Source organism: Zingiber officinale, chromosome 10B, assembly GCF_018446385.1.
Source record: "Zingiber officinale cultivar Zhangliang chromosome 10B, Zo_v1.1, whole genome shotgun sequence".
Classification (NCBI taxonomy): domain Eukaryota; kingdom Viridiplantae; phylum Streptophyta; class Magnoliopsida; order Zingiberales; family Zingiberaceae; genus Zingiber; species Zingiber officinale.
Window position 1 is genome coordinate 69,888,285 of NC_056005.1, and position 27,943 is coordinate 69,916,227.

Here is a 27,943-nt window from a genome sequence, read left to right on the forward strand (position 1 = left end):
GATCCAAATCACCGAGGTTATTAATTCCATTAAATATTCATTTCCAAAATTGGTTTCCAGTTCTGACATGGCGAGGCACATGACCTTCTTGGATATGGGAGCAACCACCACCGACTAGACAAAACCTTTTAAGTAAAACTAATATTTAATTTCCTAAAATAACTTTAGGTCAACCAAAAGGAACAATCAAATCACAAGGAAAAAAAAAACAAAAGAACATTACATCGAAAACAAATTCGAAACACTAAAATTGTATGCCTCTTGTATTTGGTATTATTTCCAAAAATAACTAGTATGATGCGGAAAGGAAAAATACTAGTTATACCTTCTAGAAAGACCTCTTGATCTTTTACCGTTGTGTGGGCAACGATCTTCCAAGATGAGGACCACCAAAGCACCTTCTTCTCCTCCTTGCTAGGTTCGGCCAAATCAAAAGCTTTACCAAGGATGAAGAAAAAACACCAACCAAACTCCAAGAGATGAAAGCTTTCTCTCCTTCTTCTTCTTCTTCTTCTTCTTCTCCAAGTAGTATCCGACCACCACAAGAGCTCCAAGCAAGAGAAGGTTTCGGCCACCACAGAGGAAGAGAGGGAGAGAGGATGGCCGGCCACAACACCAAGGAAAAGAGGGAGAGAATAATAGAGGTTGTGTCTCATGAAGGCACCCCAACCCGCTCTTTTATATTCCTTAGCTTTGGTAAATAAGGAAATTTAATTACAATAAAATTTCCTTAATTTTCCTTGACATGAATTAATTGAGAAAAATAAAATAAAATTTCCCAATTAAACTTGTAATGACCGGCCACATCATGGAGAGCAAACAAGACAATTTCCAATCAACAATTAAAAATTCCTTATTTGTCTTCGGAAATTTTAAAAAATAAAATTTCCCTTTAAAATCCCTTCATGATTGATAAAAAGAAATTTCTATAATTTTAATTTTTCACCATGTGAATAATTTTCAAAGAGAAAAAATAAAATATCTTTCCTATTTACAAATAAGAAAAGAGATCTAATCTCTTTTCTTAATCTTTTATAGAAGAGATATTTTAATTTTAATTCTCTTCAATAAATTATATCTTCCACATAAGAAAAATTTAAAATTAAATTTTTTTTAAAATTTAATGGGGGTCGGCCACCTAAGCTTGGGTTCAATCTAGGGCCGATCACCCACGGCCACAAGCTAGCTCACTTATCATGGATATGAAGGTGGGTATAGGTGGATATAAGACTTATAAATAAGAGGCTACGATAGGGACCGAGAGGAGGAATTGATTGGTCTCCCGATAAAATTAAGCATCCCTCGCCCCGAACACACAACTTAATTTTATCAATAATAATTAATTCCACTAGAGAACTATTATTGAACTACCGCACCAATCCCAAATTACATTTTTGGGCTCCTTCTTATTATGAGTGTGTTAGTCTCCCTGTGTTTAAGATGTTAAATGTCCACTAATTAAATGAGTTACTGACAACTCATTTAATTAATATCTTAATCCAAGAATAGTACCACTCAACCTTATCGTCATGTCGGACTAAGTCCACCTGCAGAGTTTAACATGACAATCTTTATGAGCTCATCTTGGGGACATTATCAACCCAGATTACTAGGACACAGTTTTCTTCTATAATCAACAACACACGCTATAAGTGATATCATTTCTCAACTTATCGGGCTTATTGATTCATCGAATTAAATCTCACCCATTGATAAATTAAAGAAATAAATATCAAATATATGTGCTTGTTATTATATTAGGATTAAGAGCACACACTTCCATAATAACTGAGGTATTTGTTCTTTTATAAAGTCAGTATAAAAGAAACAACCTCAAATGGTTCTACTCAATACACTCTAAGTGTACTAGTGTAATTATATAGTGAAGATAAATTAATTCCTAATTACACTACGACCTTCCAATGGTTTGTTCCTTTCCATTTTGGTCGTGAGCTACTGTTTATAATTTTTAAGGTACTGATAACATCATTTTCTGTATGTGACACCACATACTATGTTATCTACAATATAAATTAATTGAACAACTACAACTAAATTTAGACAATTTGACCAAATGTGATTCTTTATTCAAAATAAATGTTTACAAAAGCTTAGGTTTTCAGTATACATTCTAACAGTTAGCATGTTGCATATCATGGTTTAAAATCTTGACCTATGCAGGTTTCGGTCCAGACTGGAACGATACGGTTTCGGTATCATATTGTGTTGTGTCGATACGGTTTTGGTATTTATATATATATATATAGTAATTATTAGATAAATATGTTTATTGTGTATAATTTTAAAATAAGTTGTATATTGATTTTATATAAATTCTTAATTATTGGACAACTTAATATTGTTAGAAAAAATAATTAAATATAATTTTTTAAAGAAAATTAATTATCTATTCATCTAATTAATTATTAATTTAAATGATATATATTTTAAATATTAATTAAACAGTAAAATAGTTAAAAAAATATATAATAATTTAAAAATTATTATAATATAAATCTAATTTATTAAAAAAATTTATAATTTTTTAAAATTTTTAAATGAAATTTAAAATAATAAAAGAAATATCAGAATATAAATGAATTATTATAATTTAAAAAAAAAAATTAAATGAAATTTAAAACATTAAAATAAAAATTTTTAGAATATTAATTAATAAATTTAATTTAAAAATTTTTAATTTTAAATATATTTTTTATATATTTTTGGGGATAATTTAATTTGGATTTATGAAAGTCTATTCGAAATATCACACATACCTTGGGAATTGTTTAAATTAATTAAATCAAAAATTTAATTTACTGTGCACAGGGTGTCTGCGGCATCGGCTTCCCGCGACATTTCCGGTGGTGCCAGAAGCGTCGCGGGAAGCTTCTTGCGGCTTTGGAAGCGTCACGGGAAGCTTCCAGTTGTGCCGGAAGCGTCAGGCGGCGCGGACAGCCCCCTCAATCCCACTGCGTGACGCTTCCGGCTGCGCGGACAACCCCCTCGATCCCACCGCGATCCCCTGCAGCCGTCCGTGAGTTTTGTGTGAGGTGCTGGTTTTGCCGTGCGGTGGAACAATAAATACCGTCCGTGTTGCTCGGCATGGAACGACATTTCACTCCATATGTATAACAAAATATTTTGAAATATGTAATTCATATTTGTAGAAATTTGCCAACAAAGTTAGGATAATACCTCTTAAAATTGTGATAATGCTCCTAGAACCTTGTTTGGCAGATCCTCTAGCAGTCTCAATTTAAAATGTTTGATTCCTTGATTTCCTCCTTACCTCTTACCACTGGTTTTTTATCCTTCTGGCTCAATGAGGATTATCATGAAGAACTTGTGTCATGCCTTACACAAGCTAGAGTCATCGAAAGGCAAACTTCATTCTCTGCGCTTGAACTATAATAATGTTTGAGTGAAATACAATATATAAAGTAATTAAACTAGGTTTCCTCTAAAGAGATACCACAAGTACCATGCAAACTAGAGGCCAAAAACTCTACAATGTGAGCATAAAATCAAAGTGAGTTAAGAAAGAAGTACATGATTGCATATTTTTAAATGAATCCAAAGAGCATTAATATTCAAAATTGTTATCATTATCACTATTCCACAATTTTAATCTTATTAAACTATCTCACACTTTTGTTGTTTGATTACTTAATGTAGTTTCATCGTTTTCTATATATATATATATATATATATATATATATATATATATATATATATATAGTGCAATCAGACCCTAAGTGATTCAGACTTATTATAGATTTTGATGTTTAATAAAGAATTTATCAGGATTTGATTTGTGTGTTGCATTGTGTAAAACTTGGAGTATATACACAAAAACTTGTTGTGGCCTGTCAATAATAGGCAATACATTACAACAGCTTAATTACTTCTCTAATTGATTCCCTAATAAAGGTTGTATATACTCTCATAAATAAGAGATTTAGGTTAACATATTTAGGTCCAATTACCTCTATAAAATATTGTAATTGATTCTCTAATAAAGGTTGTATATACTCTCATAAATAGGTGATTTAGGTTACCATATGTAGGTTGATTTACTCATGTATTTATTTTCCTTATATAGTTGGTCATCTTACCTATATAATGAAAGACCTTCTCTAAAGAGAAGACAATTTTCAGACCATTTTGTCATGGTATCAGAGCCAACACCCAAGAAATCGTAGCCTTCTTAGTCATAACCTTAGTGATTATGGAGAAGTCAGATCATGTCTGTGTCAAATTTACTGGGAAAAATTATGCTGCCTGGGAGTTTCAGTTGGAGATCTTTCTCAAGGGTAAGGAGCTGTGGGGTCATATAAATGACAACACTAAAGAAGGAGCTACTGCTGCAGACAGGGCAGCTTGGGCTGCTAAAGATAATCATATCATGACCTGGATTCTTGTTTCTATGGAGCCACATCTAATTCTTTCTTTATGCCCCCATAAGTCTGCAAAGGCAATGTGGGATTATCTCAAGCAGGTCTATAATCAAGATAACAATGCAAGGCGTTTTCAACTTGAGTTAGCCATTGCTAACTATACTCAAGGGGATCTATCAGTTCAAGAATATTATTCTGGTTTTCTAACTTTGTGGAATGATTATTTAGATCTTGTTATAGCTAAGGTCTCTACAGAAAGTGTGGAGGCAGTACAACAAGTACATAAAACCAGTCAAAGAGATCAATTTCTAATGAAACTGCGACCTGAATTTGAATCTGCCCGATCCTCTCTATTAAATCCTGTTCCAACTTTGGACATCTGTTTTGGCGAACTCTTGCGTGAAGAGCAACGGATCAATACTCAGAACATCACATTATAGAGTAGATTCGCGTTACTTCTAATAATGTTTCAATTGCTTATGTTTCATATGGCATGGGAAAAGGAAATGGATGAGACATGAGCACAACCCAGTGCTATAGCTGTAAAAAATACGGCCATATTGCACATCACTTCCCTAAGAGATTTTGTAACTATTGCAAGTAATCTGGGCACATCATTAAAGTGTGTCCTACTCGTCCTCCTCGCTCCAATGAACTGTTATCTCAGCTGCTGCTACAACAACTCCTACTGCTGCCCTAAGCCTAAAACACCTCATCTAACTCGAGAGTCAGGAAATGATTGTGCAAGCATTTTCAGCACTTGGACTTCAAGGTACTGATTTTGTATCTACTTCGTGGATCGTAGACTCAGGTGCCTCTAATCATATGACTAATTCTTCTCATGGATTAAGTAATATCGGAAAATATTGTTGTTTTTATCCATTCAAACAACTAATGGTAGTGATCTACCTATTGCAGCAGTGGGTGATGTATCTTCTTCCTTTAAGGATGTTTTTGTATCACGTAATCTTTTTGTGAAATTAGTATCTGTTGGTCAACTTGTGGATCAAAATTGTGACGTTCATTTTACAAGATCGGATGTCAGGGCAATTGATAGTGAAGGGGCCTAAGCATGGACGTTTGTTCGTTTTGCAATTATCTATTCCTTGTAGTTTTTCCTCATCTTTTGTCCAAGCTTTATTTTGTATTGAGTCTAGAGTGTCCAATGAAGTTGGGCATAAGCGGCTTGGTCATCCTAACCTTAGGATTCTCTCTCGTTTGTTGAAATCCGGTCTATTACATAAGAGAGTGCATTCTTCTATTGAGTTTTCTGATTGTGCAACTTGTAAACTTGGCCTATCCTTTCCATCTTAAGGTAGTAGAGCTACAAACAGTTTTGAAATAATAGATGTTTTCTATGTTCAACTTATTTGTAGCTCTCATTCAAACTTAATTTTCTGCTCAAACATATTCTTAGGTCTGATTTAGGAGGGGAATATGTATCTCATGATTTCCAATCTTTTTTGCAATCTAGAGGAATTATCTCTCAATGTTCGTGTCCTTATACTCCACAGTAAAAGAATCGTCATCTTTTAGATGTTGTTAGGACTTTGCTAATCAAGTCATCTGTTCCTCCTAAGTTTTGGGTAGAAGCACTCACTACAGTCATTTTCTCATCCATAGACTTCCTTCTAAAGTTTTAGATTTTGCGCCTCCATATGTTAAGTTGTATCATCGTCATCCTACTTACACAAATCTTCACATTTTGGGGTGGTGTTCGTTTTATGCATCTTCCCCAACGGAAAAACATAAACTTTCTGCTCAATCTATTTGTTGTGCTTTCTTAGGGTTCAATGTCACATAAAAAGGTTTTTTATTCAATAATTCCACTTCCAATCGGGTTCATGTTTCAAGGAATGCTTTATTTTTTGAAAATCAATGGTTCTTTCCTTTATCTTCATCTCCACGGTCGTCTTTTCAGCTCTTGCCTTTTTTTATAACACTTCCAGTGCTCATAATACTCAGGTTGCAAGGTTTAAGCTTGACATTGTTTATCATCGGAGATCTTCAATGTTGACCCCTTCCACACCTGCCTTGTCTGCTAGTCCCTTGCGACATTCCATAAGAATTACTGGTCCACCTGATCTATATGGATTTCCATCCCATGACACGGGTAATCCTACATCTGCCCTCTCGATTACTCTCTTCCATTACTGTTCCTACTAGATATTCACATGTAGTCAAAGAGGAATGTTGACAACAGGCCATGCAAGAAGAATTATGTGCTCTTGTAACTAATAAGACAAGTGGTTGATTGTCTTATTTAACTCCACTTGGCTGGAAATGAGTTTATTTTGTTAAGGTCAAGTCTGATGGGAGTTTAGACAAGTACAAAGCCCATTTAGTTGCTCTTGGCAATAATAAAAAATATGGAGTTAATTATGAGGAGACTTTTGCTTAGTAGCCAAAATGACTACCGTACGCACTATTTTGGTTATTGCGGCTTTACAAAATTGGAGTTTGCACCAAATGGATGTGAAGAATACATTTCTTTATGGAGATCTCAAGGAGGATGTTTATATGCATCCTCCGGTTTAATTTCTAACTCTACTTCTGTCGTGTGCAAATTGCATCACTCATTGTATGGTATAAAATAAGCGCCTTGTGCATGGTATGAGAAATTCACTTTTGCCTTACTCAAGTTTGCTTTTTAAAAAGTTAAGTTTTATGTATCTTTATTCCTTCTCAAGATTGAGCAGGGTATTGTCATTCTTTTAATATATGTTGATGATATCATAATCATGAGTATTGATTTAGTTCTTATCTCTCAACTAAAGAAACATTTACAGGACTTTTCACATGAAAGATTTGGGCTCTCTCACATATTTTCTTGGTATAGAGATTAATGTTGGTGTAGGACTGATGCACGTGAGAGAAGGGGATGAATCACGTGATTTTAAAAACTTTTCTTTTGTTTTGAAATCAAGTACGTTGCCGAAAAATTAAACTAAGATGAGAAAGGAAACGAGGACATGATCAGTTTACTTGGTTTGGAGCCTTCGAGAACTTCTATTCTAAGAACCCGGTCCCTCAGACCTATCAATGGACAATCCACTAAATTCTCTATCGATAAACTCTCGGTAGAGTAATCGAGTATAAGAAGAATATAAGGACAATATAACAAGCTACATTTCCTTTAAGCAGTAACTTAAATGCAATAAATTAAATTCATTACCAATCATGTAGATAACGAAGCGGAACTCTCGTGCTTTGGTGTCGGTCAATCGGCAACTGTCGAATGTAGCATACCAGTTTGCACGTGATCGGAGCAGTAGAAGGATTGTAATTGCTTGTTTTGAAGTGTGTTCAATCTTCTGGTCGAACGAGCCTTTTAAAGAGTGTTGAGGGCGCCTCCAACCCCATCTAAGGCGCCTCCAACCTCAAATTTGATCACGCACTCGTTGGCCTCTATCAACTCCGATGCCTGCGATTTTTATCTGCATGAGGGCGCCTCCAAGCACTTTGAGGCTCTTCCAATGCACCTCTGAGGCTCCTCCAGAGCACTCCAGGGCCGCTTCGCACAGTAAACTTCTATCCTCAAAGTTGATCTGCGCGCGGGTGCCTCCCATTGGGCTTGTTCAACCGATCGGTTAACCGGTTTATCGGTTCTGGTTATTTCCGGTTTACCATATTTTATATGGAATCGGTTAACCAACCGGTATTCTTATCGGTTCGATCGGTTCCGGTTGGTTAACCGGTTCCAACCGAGAACCGATAACAGAATTGAGTCTAGGTAAGTGAACTTAGTGAATGAGTTATTGGGCTTATGCTATTGAAGGTGGTGAATATTTTATCATGTGAGCTTATAGTGGATGAGATTTTGCATTCTAGAAGTGCTGAATTGGGATAATGAACTTCGTTGTTTGACAGGAATAGAGATGTTTCTTTTGAATAATGAACTTCGTTGGTTTTTTTTTAAATACTGTTTGATACTTGGGGATGATAATTTTGAAATATCTTAATTACCAATGTGTATGGCAGTTTGACAGGGAACCACCAAAGTAAGACATGTATTTGAAATAAGTCGTGGTGGTAAATATTCTTTTTTCATAAAAGTATATTAAGGAAATGATTGAAATAAAAAGTTTGAATTCTCCCACTCTATCATGCACAATTTTGAAATGTCATGAATATGATATCATACATGTAACCGTTCGATTGAAGGAAATAACATCCACACCCTTCTCTTGCTTTATATACCATCCACACTCATTGATTTAGCTAGTCGGTTCTGGTTTTACCGGTTTATCAATTAGACCGGTAAAGAAAATCTTAAACCAGGAATCAATCGGTAAAAACGGATAAATCGGAACCGGTTAAAACCGGTTAACTGGTTAACTGTTAAACCAGAACCGGTAAATTGTTGGTTCCAGTCTGGTTTTCGGTTTTCCAATTTTTTTGACAGCCCTGCCTCCCATGCAGCTTCAAGGCGCCTTCGGTCAGCTTCGAGGCGCCTCAAGCATTGTTCACCCGAGACTTAACTTGTGCACTTCCCTCCTGCAAAATGCGTTAGTCCAAAAATAAAAAATGATTTGTAAAATAGAGTTAGCACAATTAAAATAAAATTATCATTAATTAGATCATGTCTTCCCAAGACCATGATCTAATTAAAATTTCAACTTAGACATCTGAAATAGCTCTAAGCTGGACTGTGGCTATAGTCCCACCGGGACTCGACCTTACTAGATCATTCTCCTCCAATAACTTACCTTCACTTACCATTTGCAGTTACTTGACTTTCCTTTTGACCACCTTTTTGCCAGTTGTCAGGTCCGCAGACTCACCTAGACTTTGGCCAGTTGTCAGGTCCCGCAGATCTAGTTGGATTTCCTGCTAGATATCGGGTCACACCTTGACCTATATGGAGTTCGTGCCAGTTGTCAGGTTCTCGGACCTAACTGGATTTCAACCTGGTGTCAGGTCCTCTAGACCCATCAATTCCTACACACTCGGTAAAAAGGTTAGACAAACATAACACCTAACTTAAATTCATTTGTCATTCATCAAAATCTGAGTTTGACCATTGGTGCTAACTGCACCAATAGTTAGTTCCCATAGTATTTTTCTATCGCAACACAAATATGCTCAAGACTTGGTGGCAGCTGTTGGTCTCCAAGATTCCATTCCCCTTGATACTCCGATGAAGCTTAATCTCAAGCTACGGAAAGAAGAGGGTGACTTGTTATCAGATCCTGCAACCTATCGAAATCTTGTTGGCAGCCCAATCTGTCTTACTATTTCTAGACCTGATATCTCTTATGCAGTACAACAAGTTAGTCAGTTCTAGACTTCTCCTAGGCACCTACATAGGCTGTAGTTCGTAGAATCATTCACTATGCCCATGGCACAGTTTCTTGTGGACTTTTTTTTATCATGCCTCTACTTCACTTGATCTTGTAACATATAGTGATGTTGATTATGCAGGGTGTAGTGATACAAGGCGTTTTACAACAAGATATTGTATGTTTCTTGGACCAGCTCTTATTTTCTAGAAAAGTAAGAAACAAGACCGTGTTTCTAAGTCCTCAGCTGAGTCTGAATATAGAGTTTTGTCGCAAGCTTGTGCAGAAATCCACTGGCTTATGAAGCTTGGATCATTTCTCTTATGTTTCTACCAATCTTTAGGTGGCAGATATTTTTACTAAGGCTCTTCCACGGCCGAGATATATTTTTACTAAGGTTCATTCTATAAGAACCTTGAGGTCTCAAGTAATTTAGAAGATTTATTTTCTTCTATGGAATTATATAAGTTGAAGGGGAGCCTTGACGTAAGGTAAAGTTGTTGCTTTCTGACCAAAAGGTCATGGGTTCGAATCCTGGAAACAACCTCTTGCAAAAAGCAGAGTGTACAATGGATCCTTCCCCGGGATCCCGCATAGCGGGAGCTTTGTGCATCGAGCTGTCTTTTTTTTATGGAATTATATAAGTTAAGAAAGATTAGTGAAATTGGAGCATACGAGTCCCCAAACGAATTTTGAGAGAGGTTAGTGGAATTACATGAATGGATAACAAAGGCGTAATTGTTAAAATGGACCTCTTTTGAGCTCAAATTAATAGTTTCAAGATGCAAAAAGGGGTGAGAATGGTAAAACTTCTTGTAAGCATGATTTAGAATCTCATGCTGTATCGAGTGGCACGAGCGAAACATTTCATTCGGCCTGTCAATCGGTAAGGCGTCGACACTGGTACACCTTGCAGCTGCTACGGAGGCATTGCTAGAGCCTCGCAGTCGCCGCAGAGGCACATGCTAGTCCCGCGGCCGTTGCGGGCTTGCGCGACGCTGAATTTCTTTTTGTTTTCAATTTAAATATTTTTTGTATTTTTTTTTCAATTTTTAATTATATATTTCTTGATTTTTTAATAATTAATTATTTTTCCTATTAATTCTTTCTCCTTTCCCATATGTTATTTATATGGAAGTTTTTTTTGTTAATTATTTTTCTTATACATTTTCTCCTTAAATAAATAGAAAAAATTTCCTGATTCAAATAAATTAAATGTGAATTTAATTTAATGCTTGATCTTTATCATTACGTCTAGACTTTAATTAATTCTAATTAATCAATAAATATAAATAAAAGAACAAGCATGCATTGGTAATCTAATTAATTATTAAGTAAATGATAATTACATTAAAAAGTTAATTGAAAGTTATAACTTAAGTGAAATTAATTTAATTAAATAAGTATTGAAATTTAAACACGATAGACTATTGCAACAATAAAACTTTGGCACTTCTAGGCTTGAAATTTTGAATTTTGCTTGTGACTAACATGGCTTAGTGATTTTGGATTTCAATTCATCATAGTTTGAGAATGTAGTTTAAAAAACTTGGATCAATGAGCTTATACAACCCAAACCATGTACAATTTGAAAAACGGGTTGCAAACCTACTTCTCTATGTTGCTACATTAGATTTTGCAGTGCTCCGTTTAAATAAAGTTCTAGTTATATTTACTTTTTGTCCATTCTTTTGTCTAGTTATATTTACTTTCTCAGTGTATATTCATTTTGGCATAATTCTGTTTTGGCTTTTAATATGTATGATCTTGGACCATATCATGCCTATTATAAGTAATATATCATCCTGTGTCTTCACTTAGTTGGCTCGTGTGATATCTTCCAAGATCAATTCTTTATTCTAAGCTACAGATTGTTTAGGACATTGGAGTTTCTGATTGCAATTTTCTCTTTGGTTTAAGTTTGTATTCGCTGTTCATTGTCACATGTGGAATGTACAGGTGACATAAAGCGCACAAAGAATTCAGCTAAGCTAGTCACTAGTGCTGTAGCAACAGTAGGAGCTTTGTTGTTAGTGGCATTAATGTGTTTCTGGGGATGTTTCCTTTACAAGAAATTTGGTAAAGGTGACATTAGTGGCCCGGCAATGGATATAAGTGGAGGTATCAGTATATGTTTAGTTGTTTCAATTAATTTTTTAACATTTACTGGTCATTCATACTGGAGATAACTATATGGTGCCTTCTTTCTCTCTGACTTAATCCTCTGTTTCAGGTGCATCAATAGTAATGTTTCATGGGGACTTGCCCTACTCATCAAAAGATATACTTAGAAAACTAGAAACCTTAAATGAGGGAAACATCATTGGTTCTGGGGGCTTTGGAACTGTTTACAAGCTTGCTATGGATGATGGAAATGTGTTTGCTTTAAAAAGAATAATGAAGACAAATGAAGTGCTGGATCGGTTTTTTGATAGAGAACTCGAGATCTTAGGAAGTATTAAACATCGGTATCTAGTCAATCTTCGAGGATATTGCAATTCTCCTTCGTCTAAGTTGTTAATTTATGATTTCTTACCTGGTGGAAGCTTGGATGAAGTCTTACATGGTATGTTCTACCTCATTCTGGCTTTCTGAACCATTTGTCATCTATATAATAACATTTGAGATGTGCTTATTAAGATATGAATTCTGGTATCACTACCAAAATAGAAAATTTCAGTTTTTCAAACTACCTCACTGTATATTTAACCTTTGTTCTTTGCATCTTCTATGTAATGGAACACAAACTAAATTATATGTGCATGTTGATTCTACTATACTTGTTCACTGTCTTTTGAGCATGTGATACACCTAGGTAGAGAGATATTGACCTAGGGGACATTTCTCCCTATATGTATAAATAGGTCCTAGAAGTGGAGCCTTGACGCAATGGTAAAGTTATTGTCGTGTGATCTAGAGGCCACGAGTTCAAGTCTCGGAAATATCCTCTTGCAAAGTATGATAAGACTGCGTACAATAGACCCTTCCCCGGGACTCTACATTGGAGGGAGTTTATGCACCGGGCTGCCCTTTATGTATGAATAGGTCCCACCCTAAATTTAAAATACTAACGTGCGAATCAACCTAATACACCAATAACTACCCGATACTCGTAGCAGCTCCCTCAAGTTGGAGCATAAACACTATGTGTAGCTTTCATCTTGAAAACAGAATAGTTGCACACAAGAAAAACAAGGTATAAGGAGTCAATGAAGCACAAAGCTAATTATTGTTGGTCTTAGATCAACAAATCTTAGGAAATAATTAATTAAGTATGCAAGTGATGATTCCTTCAATGTCAGACCAACTTGCACATCAAAGAGAGATGATATAGAGATAAATGATGAAGTACAATGAAAGTGAAGAGAAATAATGAGAACCATCTCTCAAGTGAGCTTTACCATGAAAAAACACATAACAACATGCCATGGACTAAAGGAAAAGGAAAACCCTCGAGGGTTTCAAAGGATGGATAGTGTAGTCAACCCTTTGCTCATGTAGCAAAATGAGTTAGATATTTACTTTATTTTGGTTATCACTGAAGATGGATAGGACAGCTTGATCCTTTGTTGGACATGATAGAATAAGAATAGGACATTTTCTCTGATTAAAGTTTTATTGGAAATGAATAGAACAGCTCGACCCTTTGCTTGAAATAGCAAACTGAACACATGAGTTTTCTCTATTCAGATCTACACTGTAGATGGACTAGAATGCACATAATGGGGAAGAAAGGGATAAAAACAATGCTTAGAAGTGCTTGAAGAGGAGATCAAGATAGAATAGGCTGATCACAGAAGTAGAAATGGCAGCTTAAGGAAGACAAATGCTCAACCACTCTCTCTTCATGTTTCACTGAGATAGAAGGAACATGAAGAGATGTTGGTTGAGAGGTCAAACAATGTGTAAGAAGAAGAGGACACAGTAGTGAAATATGACATTGGCAATGAACTGGGAGATCTATGCATTGATTGGTGGTTGTTTCCATAAGAAAACTGCAGAAGCATTGTTGCTAAAGAAGAAACATTTCCAGGAGGAATACTAAAACAACAAAGAGAATCTAGTAAGAATGAAGCAGACCCAGATGATAAAGAAGCAATAGATTCAGATGAGAGAGAAACAAGCAACAGATTGTTTTTTAGATGGAAATGGTTGGAGATGCAGAAGGAAAGGACCAGAGATAGAACAGATCAAAGGAGATGTGATGAAGGGAGAAGACAAACTCATTGTCTGGATTCAAGGAGAGTTGTTGGCCAGATATGCGTTATTTCGAAGATTGTATTTGATGAGATAGATTGCCGGAGATATGCTAAGCAAGAAGAAGAAAGTTGGGTGGCAGCTAAAGAATAGGATGCTAAAAGATATGACATCAAGAATGCATTAAGTTGAAGAAGAGATCTATAGAAGAACTAGAAAAGATCGATATTTGCATTGGTGCTCTTCCTTCTTGTTCAGAGGCATATTAAGCATGTCTGGTTTAGATGGGCTAGCTATCCTCATTGTAGATTGGAGACGGAGGATGAGATGTTTACTATTGAAAAGGAAGCACCAAAGGAAAATTTTGGAGATCTTGTAGAGAGTAGCTGATTTGATTGGCCATCATTAATTTCTGCATTGGAGATTATGAATCTGGCTCTAAAAGGATTTGCAATGTGGGAGAGAATAGTGGTGCTTGATCGATGGAATCACTCTTCTATAACAAGTAGGAAGTGGCAAGCAACCATGGCTGGAAGACAATCACCATGCAGTAGGGGTTATGAATTCAAGCTTCATTAGGTGGGATGACAACAAAGATGAATTGGTTGACTTGCCAATGCTCCTTTCATCCTTAATTGAGGTGGTGATGCAAGAAGCTGAAGATTTCATTTCAGTTGGAAGTGACAGTGATAGGCCATGAAGGCATACAAGATTTGATCTTAGTCAAGCCTTCTAGTTGTGTGGTTGCGTCCTCCAGGTTACAGTAGTTTAGGCAGCAGCAAAAATGCAATGAAGCATGGACAGCAATCTAATGAAGAGAAGATGGGAGGAAACAGACCTAGAATGTGCAACTCGTGCGATTGTGGTGGCAATGCTTCACATGTGTTGTGTGGATGAGTGAGAAGGGAGCAGAAGGATCGAAAGATGAGGAGGTTGACTGGCTGGCAGATAGGTTCATTTTGAAATCATTATCTTGTATAATCTGGTTCAAATCTGGAGACAAGATTGGAAAATAAAAATATGAAACTGCCTTCATCATGTTGCTGTCTAGAAAGGACTTGCGATTTTCATCTTATAAGTTTTTTAGTTATTAGTAACATTACTGCCAATAGGATATAGTAGTCAGAAGGTGTTCATCGCATGCCAGACCCCAAGCTGTCAATGTTAATGTGATGGTCTCTAGTTATCAGTTTCCACCAATTCCGTCGACAGAAGTTTAGGGTCATTACCAATTATGCTACTCGAACTCAGTTGGATTATCTGACATTGATATTGATGTAGATCCATATGCTCAACACATGCATTTCCAGAAACTTTTACACGTGGTCAATAATATTAAATGTCCACATGGAGTGGTCTATAGGTGCAGAGTGGATAAATGGAGAGCCCGAGTATTAAAGATTATTAGCACCACCTCTTTAGGAATGCTTATTTATTAAATTTGCTTCTTCAACCTGCACTCTCAATCCAACACTTCAGTCCACCCAACAGATTCTTATGGCTCATGCTATAGGGAGATCTTGGTGGATTCTTCTGTGTTTCAACTGGATTATAAATTGTTAGTAGTTAGTTTTTATATTAATATTACGACAAATTGCATTATGAAGTGTTCTTAATCTTCTTTTGAGATGATTATCGACTGAAGTTAATATTATTAATTGTAACTTGAGCAGTAAGAGCAGAACAATTGGACTGGGATGCACGCCTTCACATCATTATGGGGGCTGCAAAAGGCCTTGCATACTTACATCATGATTGTTCGCCTCGAATAATACATCGTGACATCAAGGCAAGCAACATATTACTCGATGGGAATCTGGAAGCTCGTGTCTCCGACTTTGGGCTTGCAAAACTCTTGGAGGATGAAGAGTCACATATAACCACTATAGTTGTGGGAACCTTTGGTTATCTTGCTCCAGGTACAATGCGTATTATATCAACAAATTGATTTCATGTTAAAGATACATATTCGATCTTGTCAACTGATCTGCCTAGAGAGAAATTTCTGATGTTAGATAACTGCTGAATAAATTCCATTTCCAGGTAAAATGACCAAAATCTGAACCTGAACTGAAATAAATATCGGTTTGGTTAATTATAGTCTGAACTATAAAGGTTATAAGAATATTATCGAGAACCTTTGCTTGTAGCAAATCAGACTATAATGTGTAATGCTTATATCCTACCATCAAGTACCATCAGTGTAGATATTATTTGGTGAGTTTGCAGACTTACTAGATGACATTTGGCTTGTTTGTCACCATGGATGAACTTTCACTTGTAAAAGATTCAACCGAAATTTTTACATGTGTCAAATTATCTTATCACCATGCTACCATTAATGAAAATTTAATTTGGTTAGTTGGCTGACTGGTTAGATGATGTATGTGTGTTCTTTGGTAACTATGAGAGCCACATCCCTCATTTGTTTTATGAGACAAAATCATAAAATCTCTAACTACATTAACCAAGCAAGTGACTTTTAGAATTTATCATGGATTAAAATAATGGAAGATTTCATTCCACCCACCAATTGACATGTGGAACTCTCCAAACCTGATAAAACCCCTCAGAAAACAAGTGTCAATCTTCTGTGAATGTGAGGCGGAATATCAGGGCATACAAATCACCAACTAAGCAGTTCACAAAGTCTTTTGTAATGCATCGTAGGTTTTCGTGTTAGGCACCCAAGTCACACAAGTCGTTTCATGAGTCTTTTGTCGACGCACTATGACACTAACACGAATCTTCCACAAGCATGTATCGATTTTTTGGAAGCTTTCAGTGGTGACATCCAAAAATCAGGAGAGATCTAGTTATCTTGACTCTAATCAAAGATCCAAAGCTTCCTTAATGCAATGAGGCTTCTCATGAACGGGGGCTTCATTCCTTTCCTTTCTCATACTCGTATGTGAGAATTCCATGACACTTCATCTCGACTTTATAGCAATGTAGCAAAACAAAGAGCAATAAAATCAATATTTAAAAATTATTTTACTAACATTTTTGAAATAAAATCTCAACTGCATTAAACCCCAAATTTGTCAATCACACAAACATAAGTCTAAACAAACTATCTAAAACCATTCAAAACTCATTCTTTAAATAAAAATTCAACATTTTAATTTTCAAGAATATTCAACTCTCTCAATTTAAAAATCCTCTCATAAAAATTCATTTAACATAGTTTTGCGGAAGTGTAAGGTCCTCGGGAGTGTATTGTCATGCTCGGTCTGTTGACGGTTGGCTCATATTTGGATGAAGGCCAATGTGATGGATGTCATGGAAGAAAAATCGATTAAGATTTTTCCTAATAAAATTCTGTTGCGATTTTATATAACAGAATTCTGTTACGATTTTTTATAACAGAATTCTGTTACGATTTTTTATAACAAAATTCTGTTACGATTTTTCATAACAAAATTCTGTTATGATTTTATCGGGTCTGGAGTTTATGCATTATTTATAGGGATCATTGTAAACCTATTGTACAACAACAATCACAAGAATCATTGGATGTGATTCTCTTGTGTAGAGAGAATTATAATAAAGCTTCGACTGTTTTTGCGGAGTAGGCACGTCGTCAAACCACAGTAACTCTTCTTCTACTCCTTCCTTGTGTTTGCTCTTTTGTGCGTCTTTGTCTTGTTGCTCCGCGCGATCTCTTTCTCTCTTCCTCTTCTTCCGAATCACGAGGTTGAGAGGTGTTGCCCTCTCTTTGCCCAACAATTGGTATCAGAGCTACAGGTTTTGGCGGATTTCTTCAACATGTCGGGGATGACTTTTGCGAAGTTTGATATGGTGAAGTTTGACAGAACTGAGAACTTCGGATTATAGCAGAGAAGAGTCAAGGACTTGTTGGTGCAACAAGGCATGGTGAAGGCGCTAGTAGAAAGGAAATCGGAAAGCAGGGAGAAATCAAATTGGGAAGAACTTCATGCAAAGGCAGTGGCAACAATTAGGCTTTGTCTTACGGATGATGTGATGTATCATGTCATGGACGAGAAGTCACCGGTGGCAGTTTGACAAAAACTGGAAAGTTGATACATGTCAAAGTCATTGACAAATAAGCTGTATCTCAAGCAAAAAATTATTCGGGCTAAAGATGACAGAAGGAATCGATCTGAGCCAGCACATCAACGCATTCAACCAGATTGTAAGTGATATGAAGCGGATTGATGTGAAGATCGAAGACGAGGAAAAGATGCTGGTGTTGTTGAATTCTCTATCTTCATCTCCTGCGTACGAGAATTTGGTTACTACTTTGATGTGGGGTAAGGAAACTCTCAAATTGGAGGAGATCACAGGTGTGTTGCTAGGTTTTCACCAAAGGAAGAAAACAAGCAATGAAGTTTCTCAGGGAGAAGGACTTGTGGTAAATAACAACCAAGAGCGTGGTAGGAGCAAATCTTAACATGAATTTGGTAACAACAACAAGGCTCGTTCTAAGTCGAGAAGGAAGAAAGTGATCACGTGCTATAAATGTGGAGGCAAAGGTCATATCAAGAGAGACTGTCTAGAGATAAAGAAATATGTTGCAGAGAACAACGGTAGTTTGACAAAGTCTGCAAACATAGTTAAAGAGGAAAACTCAAAGAGCGGTTGTAACACCCCAAGTTTTTTTTAAAAAGAATTTATAACTTTTAAGAAAATACATAAACCGCGGGCATCACTTACTCGTACTTCCGTAATAGTTTCTTAGTTCAAATAAGATTATATAGACGGTTCAAAAGAAAACATAACTAAATATAGAATTTAAATTGGATCGTCCTTGGGTTGTACTGCCCTTGTTCGGAGCTGACTCAGTGGTTCATGCCTCCTGTCTCGTTCGTCTTATTGTCTGGGAAAAAAAATTATAATCTGTGAGTCGAGAGACTCAGCATATTCAAAACTATGTTAAGCAATAGTTAACATCTATAATTTAGTATATTAAGGGAAACACATACTAGGTAGCTTAGGTCTTACCTACTGGCACATCATGGACATGAGCATAGACGTCTACATAGGCATATAAGCATAAACATAAGCCTAAGCATGTACGTAATCTAAGTATAAAATAGACACAACCAGGAGCATGTATATAAACATAGGCATAAGCATAAGCATGTAATTAAACTAAGCATGAAATAGATATAATCATGAGTATGTATATAAACATAGGCATAAGCATACTAGCTGACATAAACGTACATACTATGGATGAACAGAAGCATAAGCATGTAAATAAGCTAAACATGGAAAAGATCATAATCACATAGAGTTAGTGAGCTCCCGGGCTAAGGTCACCGGTCACACTCAACTACATAGTTTGGTGAGCTCTCGGGCTAAAGACACCGGTCGCGCTCAACCACTTAGAATTTTGGTAAGCTCCCGAGCTAAGGACACCGGTCACACTCGACAACGTAAATTTGGTGAGCTCTCGGGCTGAGGACACCGGTCACACTCGACCACACTCGATCACGTAATTACATAGCATGCAAATTCATAACATAAACATGGACATAAACTTAATCATGCACTTAACATAAACTTGATCACTATCTAAACGTGAGCATGATCGTAAATCTTAACATAGCATGCAAATTCATAACATAAACTTAAACATGGATTTCACGTCATTCTGTGCATAAACATAGTGTGAGCATGAATAAATATAAACATGGCATAATTGTAAACCTAAACGTAAGTATGTAATTTTTATATCGTAAGCTTAAGCATAGACTTGTGCATCAGCTTATCATGTGCATGCTTAGCAACATAAATAGGGCATAAACATGAACTTAAACATAAACATGCAAAGATCTCTAGTTTCTAATGGAAAACAACTAGAAGCATGAAACAAACATGAAGTGCAACATCAAACTATATAACTTCTAAAAACAGAATTTAAAACTCACTACAACAGAACCAAAAGCAGCAAGGTCACAGCATAATTCTAGATTCGTCAGTCAGTGGTATAAAAATCATATGAAATTCATCTTTGATACGAAGGGAGTTCTGTAAACTGATAATGAAAGATAACTAAATTTTCTATATTTCAACAAAAGACACCGTAGTGAAATTCTTTCACCCATTGAGGCTAATTTACACTACAACAGAACAAAAAGTAGCAGGGTCATAGCATAATTCCAGATTCGTTAGTCAGAGATATAAAAATCATATGAAATTCATCTATAATCCGAAAAGGGTTCTGTAAATTGGTAATGAAAGGTAACTAAATTTCCTACATTTCAACAGAAGACATCGAAGTGAAATTCGTTCATCCACTTAGGCTAATTTACACCACAAACGAACCAAAAGTAGCAGGGTTACAACATAATTCCAGATTTATCAGTCAGTGGTATAAAAATCGTATGAAATTCATCTTTGATCCGAAAATGGTTCTGTAAATTGGTAATGAAAGCTAAATTGGTAATGAAAGCTAACTAAATTTCTCAGAAGACTAAAGTGAAATTCGTTCACCTATTGGGGCTAATTTACACCACAACAGAACCAAAAGCAGCAAGGTCACAACATAATTTCAGATTCATCAGTGGTATAAAAATCATATGAAATTCATCTTTGATCCGAAAATGGTTCTGTAAATTGGTAATGAAAGCTAACTAAATTTCCTACATTTCAACTGAAGACCAAAGTGAAATTCGTTCACCTATTGGGGCTAATTTACACCACAACAGAACCAAAAGCAGCAAGGTCACAGCATAATTTCAGATTCATCAGTGGTATAAAAATCATATGAAATTCATCTTTGATCTGAAAATGGTTCTGTAAATTGGTAATGAAAGCTAACTAAATTTCCTACATTTCAACTGAAGACCAAAGTGAAATTCGTTCACCTATTGGGGCTAATTTACACCACAACAGAACCAAAAGCAGCAAGGTCACAGCATAATTTCAGATTCATCAGTGGTATAAAAATCATATGAAATTCATCTTTTATCTGAAAATGGTTCTGTAAATTGATAATGAAAGCTAACTAAATCTTCTACATTTCAACAGCAGACACCAAAGTGAATTCGTTTACCCTATTGAGGCTAATTTACACTACAACAGAACCAAACCTAACAACTATAAATCCAAAACTTCACAAGACATAGAAGCTAAATAAAACAATAACATGGTTGAGAGCATGCCTTAAGCACTTAGCCACCCACTCCTTGTCTTCCTTGGAAAACCTAGCACCGGTGGAGAACAAGAGGGTGAGGAGGTCTTCCTAGGGCCGGCGGCAACAAAACCCCGAGAGGGCTTTTGAAGGTAAGGTTTAAATAGATAGGGAGACTTAGGACTTAGTCTAAATTTATATTTCCATGTCTATCTATATATAAAAATTCACAATACATAAAATTTGCTAAGTCATTTATTTTATTTTTATAAAACTTAATACCAAGTATAGATAGAAATCCTTGGTTATATAATTCCGTATATATTTTACTTAGTCATATAAATTTATCCATGATATATATATATAATACTATAGTTTCTTAATTAGTTTATATGCATTATATATTTTTACACATTATATATCTCATATTTTCCTTATTTAATTTCATTTATGCTTTATAATTTATATTATACATTTTATATTATATAATATATTAGTTATATTTTATTTCTATATTAATTAGATGAATAATCTATAAAAATTTATACATACTAAATTTTATCCCTTTATAAATGCTAAGTCTTATAATTTTTATATACTAAGTCATTAATTTTATATTAAATTAAATTTCCTATATCAATCCATATATATACCATATATACATATTACAATATATACGTTTTTATATGTATTAGTCTCTTATATAATTTATATTATATATTACATATATATGTTTATAATACTATGATATTGTATATCATATTATCATATAATATATTATACACGTTTTTAACTATATATATATATATTATATTTAGTACATATAATATATATTATTTATATTTCATTTTCATATTGATTAGATGGATAATTTACACACATAAATTATATAAATACTAAGCCTTTATATATATTTGTATATTACTATTTTCTTAATATAATTTACTAATCCAAATTTCTTAATTGTAGGCTAACTTAATTAATTAGGTCTATTTATGTAAATAAATTCTCAATTAAATCCAATAACTCCTCTTAATTAAATAAGTGATTTCGAACACTACAGCGGTGATGGAGATATGTTATCAATTATGCAGAATTCAGAGCAGCTGACGGATGCATGAATCTTAGACTCTGCATGTTCATATCACATGACTCCAAACAAGGAGTGGTTTGACACCTATAGGGCAGTGGATTCTGGTTCAGTTTTGATGGGAAATGATGCATCATGCAGAGTTATCGGCATAGGGAATGTTAAATCAAGATGTTTGATGGTGTGATCAGAAGAACCTTATGTGATGTCAGATATATACCAGAGCTAAGGAAGAATTTGATCTCACTAGGTACACTGGATGATATTGGTTGCAATTACAAATCAATGAGCGGGGTGATGAAGATCAATAAGGGAGCTCGAACGGTAATGAAAGGACAAAAGGTAGCATAAAACATTTACAAGTTGATAGGAACTACAGTTGTAGGTGGAGCCGCCTCGGTGGAGTCTGAATCAGACAGTACTATCTTGTGGCATATGCGGCTAGGGCATATAGATGAACGTGGGATGCTAGAACATCACAAGAGAGATTTGTTGAAGGATGTCAAGACGTGCAAACTTGAATTCTGCAAATTCTGTGTTCTTGGGAAATAGAGCAAAGTGCAATTCAAGATAGCAACAAACAAGACGGAGGGGATTCTGAACTACGTACATACGGATCTTTGGAACTAGCCAGTGTAGCATCACGTGGAGGGCACTTGTATTTTGTGAGTTTTATTGATGATTTCTCATGAAAGGTCTGGGTATACTTTATGCGTCATAAGCCGGAAATTTTTGCAAAGTTTAAATTGTGGAAAACTGAAGTGGAGAATCGGAAGGAAGATCAAATGTCTTAGGTCAGACAATGAGACTTAGTACAGTACAATCATTGAGAAGGCAAGATATCTCAGGCTGAATGTAGGGCTTGCAAAGAATTTCTGGATGGAAGCGGTTAACATGACATGTTATCTCATTAATAGATTACCAAGGGCAGCACTAGAAGACAAAGTATCAGAGGAAGTATGGACAGGGAATCAAGTAGATTACTCTCATCTTCAAGTTTTTGGATGTTCAGCCTATGCACATATCTAGTGAGGAAAGATCAAAGCTAGATGCAAAGTCAAAACAGTGCATTTTTTTGGGGTATCAGAAAGGAGTTAAAGGCTTTAAGCTTTGGGAAACTAAGGCAAATCAGGTGCTGATCAGCAGAGATGTGGTGTTTGACGAGAAAACTATGCTACAGTGTACTCAGGAAGAAGGAAAGGAAACACCACAAAGCAATAAGGAGAAAAATGTTGTGCAGGTGGAGCTAGAGACTATGACTCCAATGATTCTAGCTCAGAGCACGTAGAGCTGGTGGTAGAACGAGACGAGTCATGAAATCACCCACCAAATACGGATTCGAAGACTTGGTATCTTATACGCTTATCACTAGTAGCGGAGACCCTAACCCTACATCTTTTAGGAGGTGATACATAGCTCTGAGAAGGATAAGTGGACGGGTGTTATGGTAGAGGAGATGGAGTCGTTGCATAAGAACCAAACGTGGGATCTAGTGGAACTTCCTAAAGGAGAGAAAGCTATAGTGTGCAAGTGGATATTCAAGAAGAAAGAAGCAATGTCAGAGGGAGAAGAAATAAAGTTCAAGGCTCGATTGGTAACAAAAGGGTATTCACAGAGAAAGGGGATTGATTATAAAGAAATTTTCTCTCCAGTGGTGACATACGTCAATTAGAGCAGTGTTGGTTATGTCGGCACATCACGATTTGCAGCTGGAGTAAATGAATGTGAAGACATTTCTTCATAGAAATTTAGAGGAGTAGATTTTTATATCGGCACATCACGATTTGCAGCTGGAGTAAATGAATGTGAAGACGACATTTCTTCATAGAAATTTAGAGGAGTAGATTTTTATATCGACACATCACGATTTGCAGCTGGAGTAAATGAATGTGAAGACGACATTTCTTCATAGAAATTTAGAGGAGTAGATTTTTATATCGGCACATCATGATTTGCAGCTGGAGTAAATGAATGTGAAGACGACATTTCTTCATAGAAATTTAGAGGTGTAGATTTTTATGTCGGCACATCACGATTTGCAACTGGAGTAAATGAATGTGAAGACGACATTTCTTCATAGAAATTTAGAATAGATTTTTATGTTATAACCTGAGGGATTTAGTCAGTCCGAACAAGAACGGTTGGTTTGTAAGTTGAAGAAATCGCTATTTGGATTAAAATAATCTCCTAGGCAATGGTACAAACATTTTGATTCATATATAATTCAAAACGGATATAGGAGATGTGAGTATGACTGCTGCATATATGTGAAGAGCTTTGAAGATGAATAACTGGTTTTCTTACTACTATACGTAGATGACATGCTCATTGTTGCAAAAAAGATGAAAGAGGTTGACAAATTAAAGAGGCTACTGAGTAAGGAATTTAACATGAAAGATTTGGGAGAGGCCAAGAAGATTCTTGGGATGGAGATTCACAGGGATAGAGCTACAGGGAGATTATGGTTGTCTCAACGTAGCTATATGGAGAAGGTGTTGGATAGGTTCAACATAAAGAATGCAAAGTCGGTGAGCACACCTATGGCGCATCATTTTAAGTTATCAGTGCACAGTGTCCGAAGATGGATGACGAGATGCAAGAGATGCCAAGGGTTCCTTATGCGAGTGCAGTTGGTTGTTCTGATGTATGCTATAGTTTGCACGAGACTAGATTTAGCGCAAGCAGTTAGTATGTTAAGTAAGTTTCTCTCAAATCTTGGTTAACCATATTGGGATGCAGTGAAATGGATTTTTAGATACTTGAGAAATACAACTGATTATGACATTATGTTCAGTAGACAATCGGAAGATCCTTCAATTGCTGGGTATGTAGATGCAGACTATGCAGGAGATTTAGATAACATGAGGTCTACTACAGATACGTGTTCACTGTGGTAGGAGGATCCCTTTGTTGGAAATCTATGATACAATCTATTATTGCATTGTCTACTACGGAATCCGAGTACATGGCAGCAGCTGAAGTAGCGAAGGAAGCTTTATAGCTTACAAGGTTGGTCAGAGGACTGGGTGTTCAGTAAGGTGGAGTCAAGTTGTTATGCGATAGTCAGAGTGCTATCTATTTTGCAAAGAATCAGGTGTATCATGCTAGAACCAAACACATTGATGTGAGGTTTCACAAGATTAGAGAGTTGATTGCTTTCGGGGAAATTCAACTTGAGAAGGTTCACACGGCAGACAATGCTGTAGATATGCTGAGAAAGCAGCATTGCTTGAACTTGATCCATATCTCTAGATGCTAGAGGAAGGAAGCCCAGACCTAGAGATCTATGTGGAGTTTTGTTTAGATACTCGTGTTTTTCGAAGGGGTGAATATTCGCTAAGGTGGAGATTGCTGACGGGTGGCTCATATTTGGATAAAGGGCAATGCGATGTATGTCATGAAAGAAAAATCTGTTAAGATTTTTCGTAATAAAATTCTGTTGCGATTTTATATAAAAGAATTCTATTACGATTTTTCATAACAGAATTTTGTTGCGATTTTTCATAACAAAGTTTTGTTATGATTTTATCGGGTTTGGGGTTTATGTATTATTAATAGGGATCATTATAAACCTATTGTACAATAACAATCACAAGAATCATTGGATGTGATTCTTTTGTGTAGAGAATTATAATAAAGCTTTGGCCGTTTTTATGGAGTAGGCACGTCGTCGAAACACGGTAATTCTTCTTCTCCTTCCTCATGTTTGCTCTCCTTTTGTGTGTCTTTGTCTTGTCTTTGCCTTGTTGCTCCGCGTGATCTCTCTCTCTTCCTCTTCTTCCATACCACGAGGTTGAGAGGTGTTGCCCTCTTCTTTTCGCAGCACGGTTCAATCAAGAGTCAGAGCCTCCTACCTCCATATTTTCATCACCTGCAACCATTCAACCCTAGTGAGTCTAATGACTCAGCACATTCAAACCCTAATAACAAATACATAAATATACAATCACATGCATTTAAAAATACTTTTAAAAATAATACATTTAACTTTTAAATCATTTGCATTTACATTCACATAAATATTTAAAATACTTTAAGCATTATATACTTTTTCCTCATCATTAATCCTAGACATTTTAGGTGAAGTTTGATCATTGAAAGTGACTCCTCTATCCTCTATTCGATTAATTGATCTATAAACCATGGTACCAAACGGTGGAGTTCAACGACCACTTCTTCGTCACATCCCTTTGGCTTATATATGAGATTTTGATACTAGGCTCCCTCTGGGGCCTTTTCCCGTAACCACTCCCTTTGGGGCATTTTCCCTCGCGGTATTCCCATTAATCATTTTGTAAGTTCATCGGAGTTCAACGACTACTTCTTTGTTGCATCCCTTTGGGCTATATATATGAGAATCTGATACTGGACTCCTTGGATCTTTTTCTCGTAACCGGGTTCCCTCTGGGGCCTTTTCCCTCGCGATATTCCCATTAATCATTTTTTTTTGTAAGTTCATTGCTCGTGTTTTTTACGGATTCCTCACACGTCCTCTTTGTCAAAGTCAATCACATTTCTTAAAACATTTTTCCTTTCCTTTCTAAAAGGAAATTACCTTTTTCATTATTTTCATAAAATAAACATACATCCGTACATTTCATACCGTTAACACATAGCTTTGAAACTTTTAACACTTTTTATATAACCTTTCAAGCACTTATTATGGTTACTCGGGATATTGCCTTGACTTCTAACCTTTCCTTGAGACATAACTTTACTTAGTCATAGCTAAACTTACCTATTTTAGACTCTTACTGTCTTAAGCTTTAATAACTTTTTCCCTGACTCAAACCGAGACACAACCAGACCTTTATTAACATCCTAAGACATGATTCAAACCCTAGGAATCTAGCCCCAAGCTGCTGCAACGCACTTGGATCAAAACAACCCTTGGCCGAGCCCTAGTGTCCATGACTCCTCTGAGTCCTGAACCCCTCTAATGGCAACAACGTCCCATGCAATCATAAACTTCAAACAATCAAGAAAACTTAAGAATCTTTCAAGAAAACTCAACAACTTAAAGAAACATAATCTTTATTCAACTAAAACGTGATTTCACATATTTTCATGCATAAACACAATAACATACATACTATGATTTGAATGGTGCAAAAAAGAAAGGCTTAGAACATGCATTTGCATTTAAAATGCTCGAAATTCGAATACTGACGTGAGGAGATGAAGAGGACGAACGGGGATCGATTTGGCTTTGTTTTCTCCTCTCAAAACATATGATTTTTCCTTCTGAAATATGCAACAAGGGTCACGACTGCTGCCTTCCTCCGAGAACCCTCTATTTTCTTTTTTTTTTCCAAAAATATCATCGAGGCTAGGGTTTTAAGTCTTTTATGTTCAATGCAAGTCTAGGCCCACTAACCCATGTAAACTTAAGTTAATTAGGCCTATTTTTAATCTGATATTATGTTTAATATATATATAAATTTCGAAATTATAGGTCCTCTATTTTATCAAAATTTGGTTTCTCCAACTCAAAAACTCTTGGTTTGCAAATATATATAAAATCTATAAATTTTAGAAAGTTTCATTCTTACTTGAACATATTTTCAAGCCTAAAAAATAAATATTTTAAAAATATATATTTCTATCTCAATCGTCCTTGATCTTCTTTCCTCGGTCAAGTATCGAATATTCGTTTGAAAATTCTCAACTTTGAAATCATGCAGCATTACACAATTAATCATATAATCATTTATTAAAATCATTTAATTAAATCAATTTAGCATATTTAATATTTTTATGTGTGTGGTTTACGAACACTTTTAAATTTTGGGGCGTTAAAAATACTTAATATGAAATTCATTAAAATACTTGATATGAACTACTAAATTGATGAGGATGACGAATGATGGAG

General features: G+C 35.7%; 1 protein-coding gene across 2 annotated transcripts in view; it reads left to right on the forward strand.

Moving 5' to 3' along the window:
* LOC122028812 (LRR receptor-like serine/threonine-protein kinase FEI 1) overlaps window positions 1-27,943 on the forward strand; it is a 78,573-nt gene that overhangs the window by 46,378 nt on the left and 4,252 nt on the right. For both annotated transcript variants that reach the window (XM_042587728.1, XM_042587726.1), the window contains exons 10-12: window positions 11,642-11,803; window positions 11,916-12,248; window positions 15,553-15,798. In XM_042587728.1, the coding sequence (XP_042443662.1) occupies window positions 11,642-11,803; window positions 11,916-12,248; window positions 15,553-15,798 (741 nt within the window). The remainder of the gene's footprint in view (window positions 1-11,641; window positions 11,804-11,915; window positions 12,249-15,552; window positions 15,799-27,943) is intronic.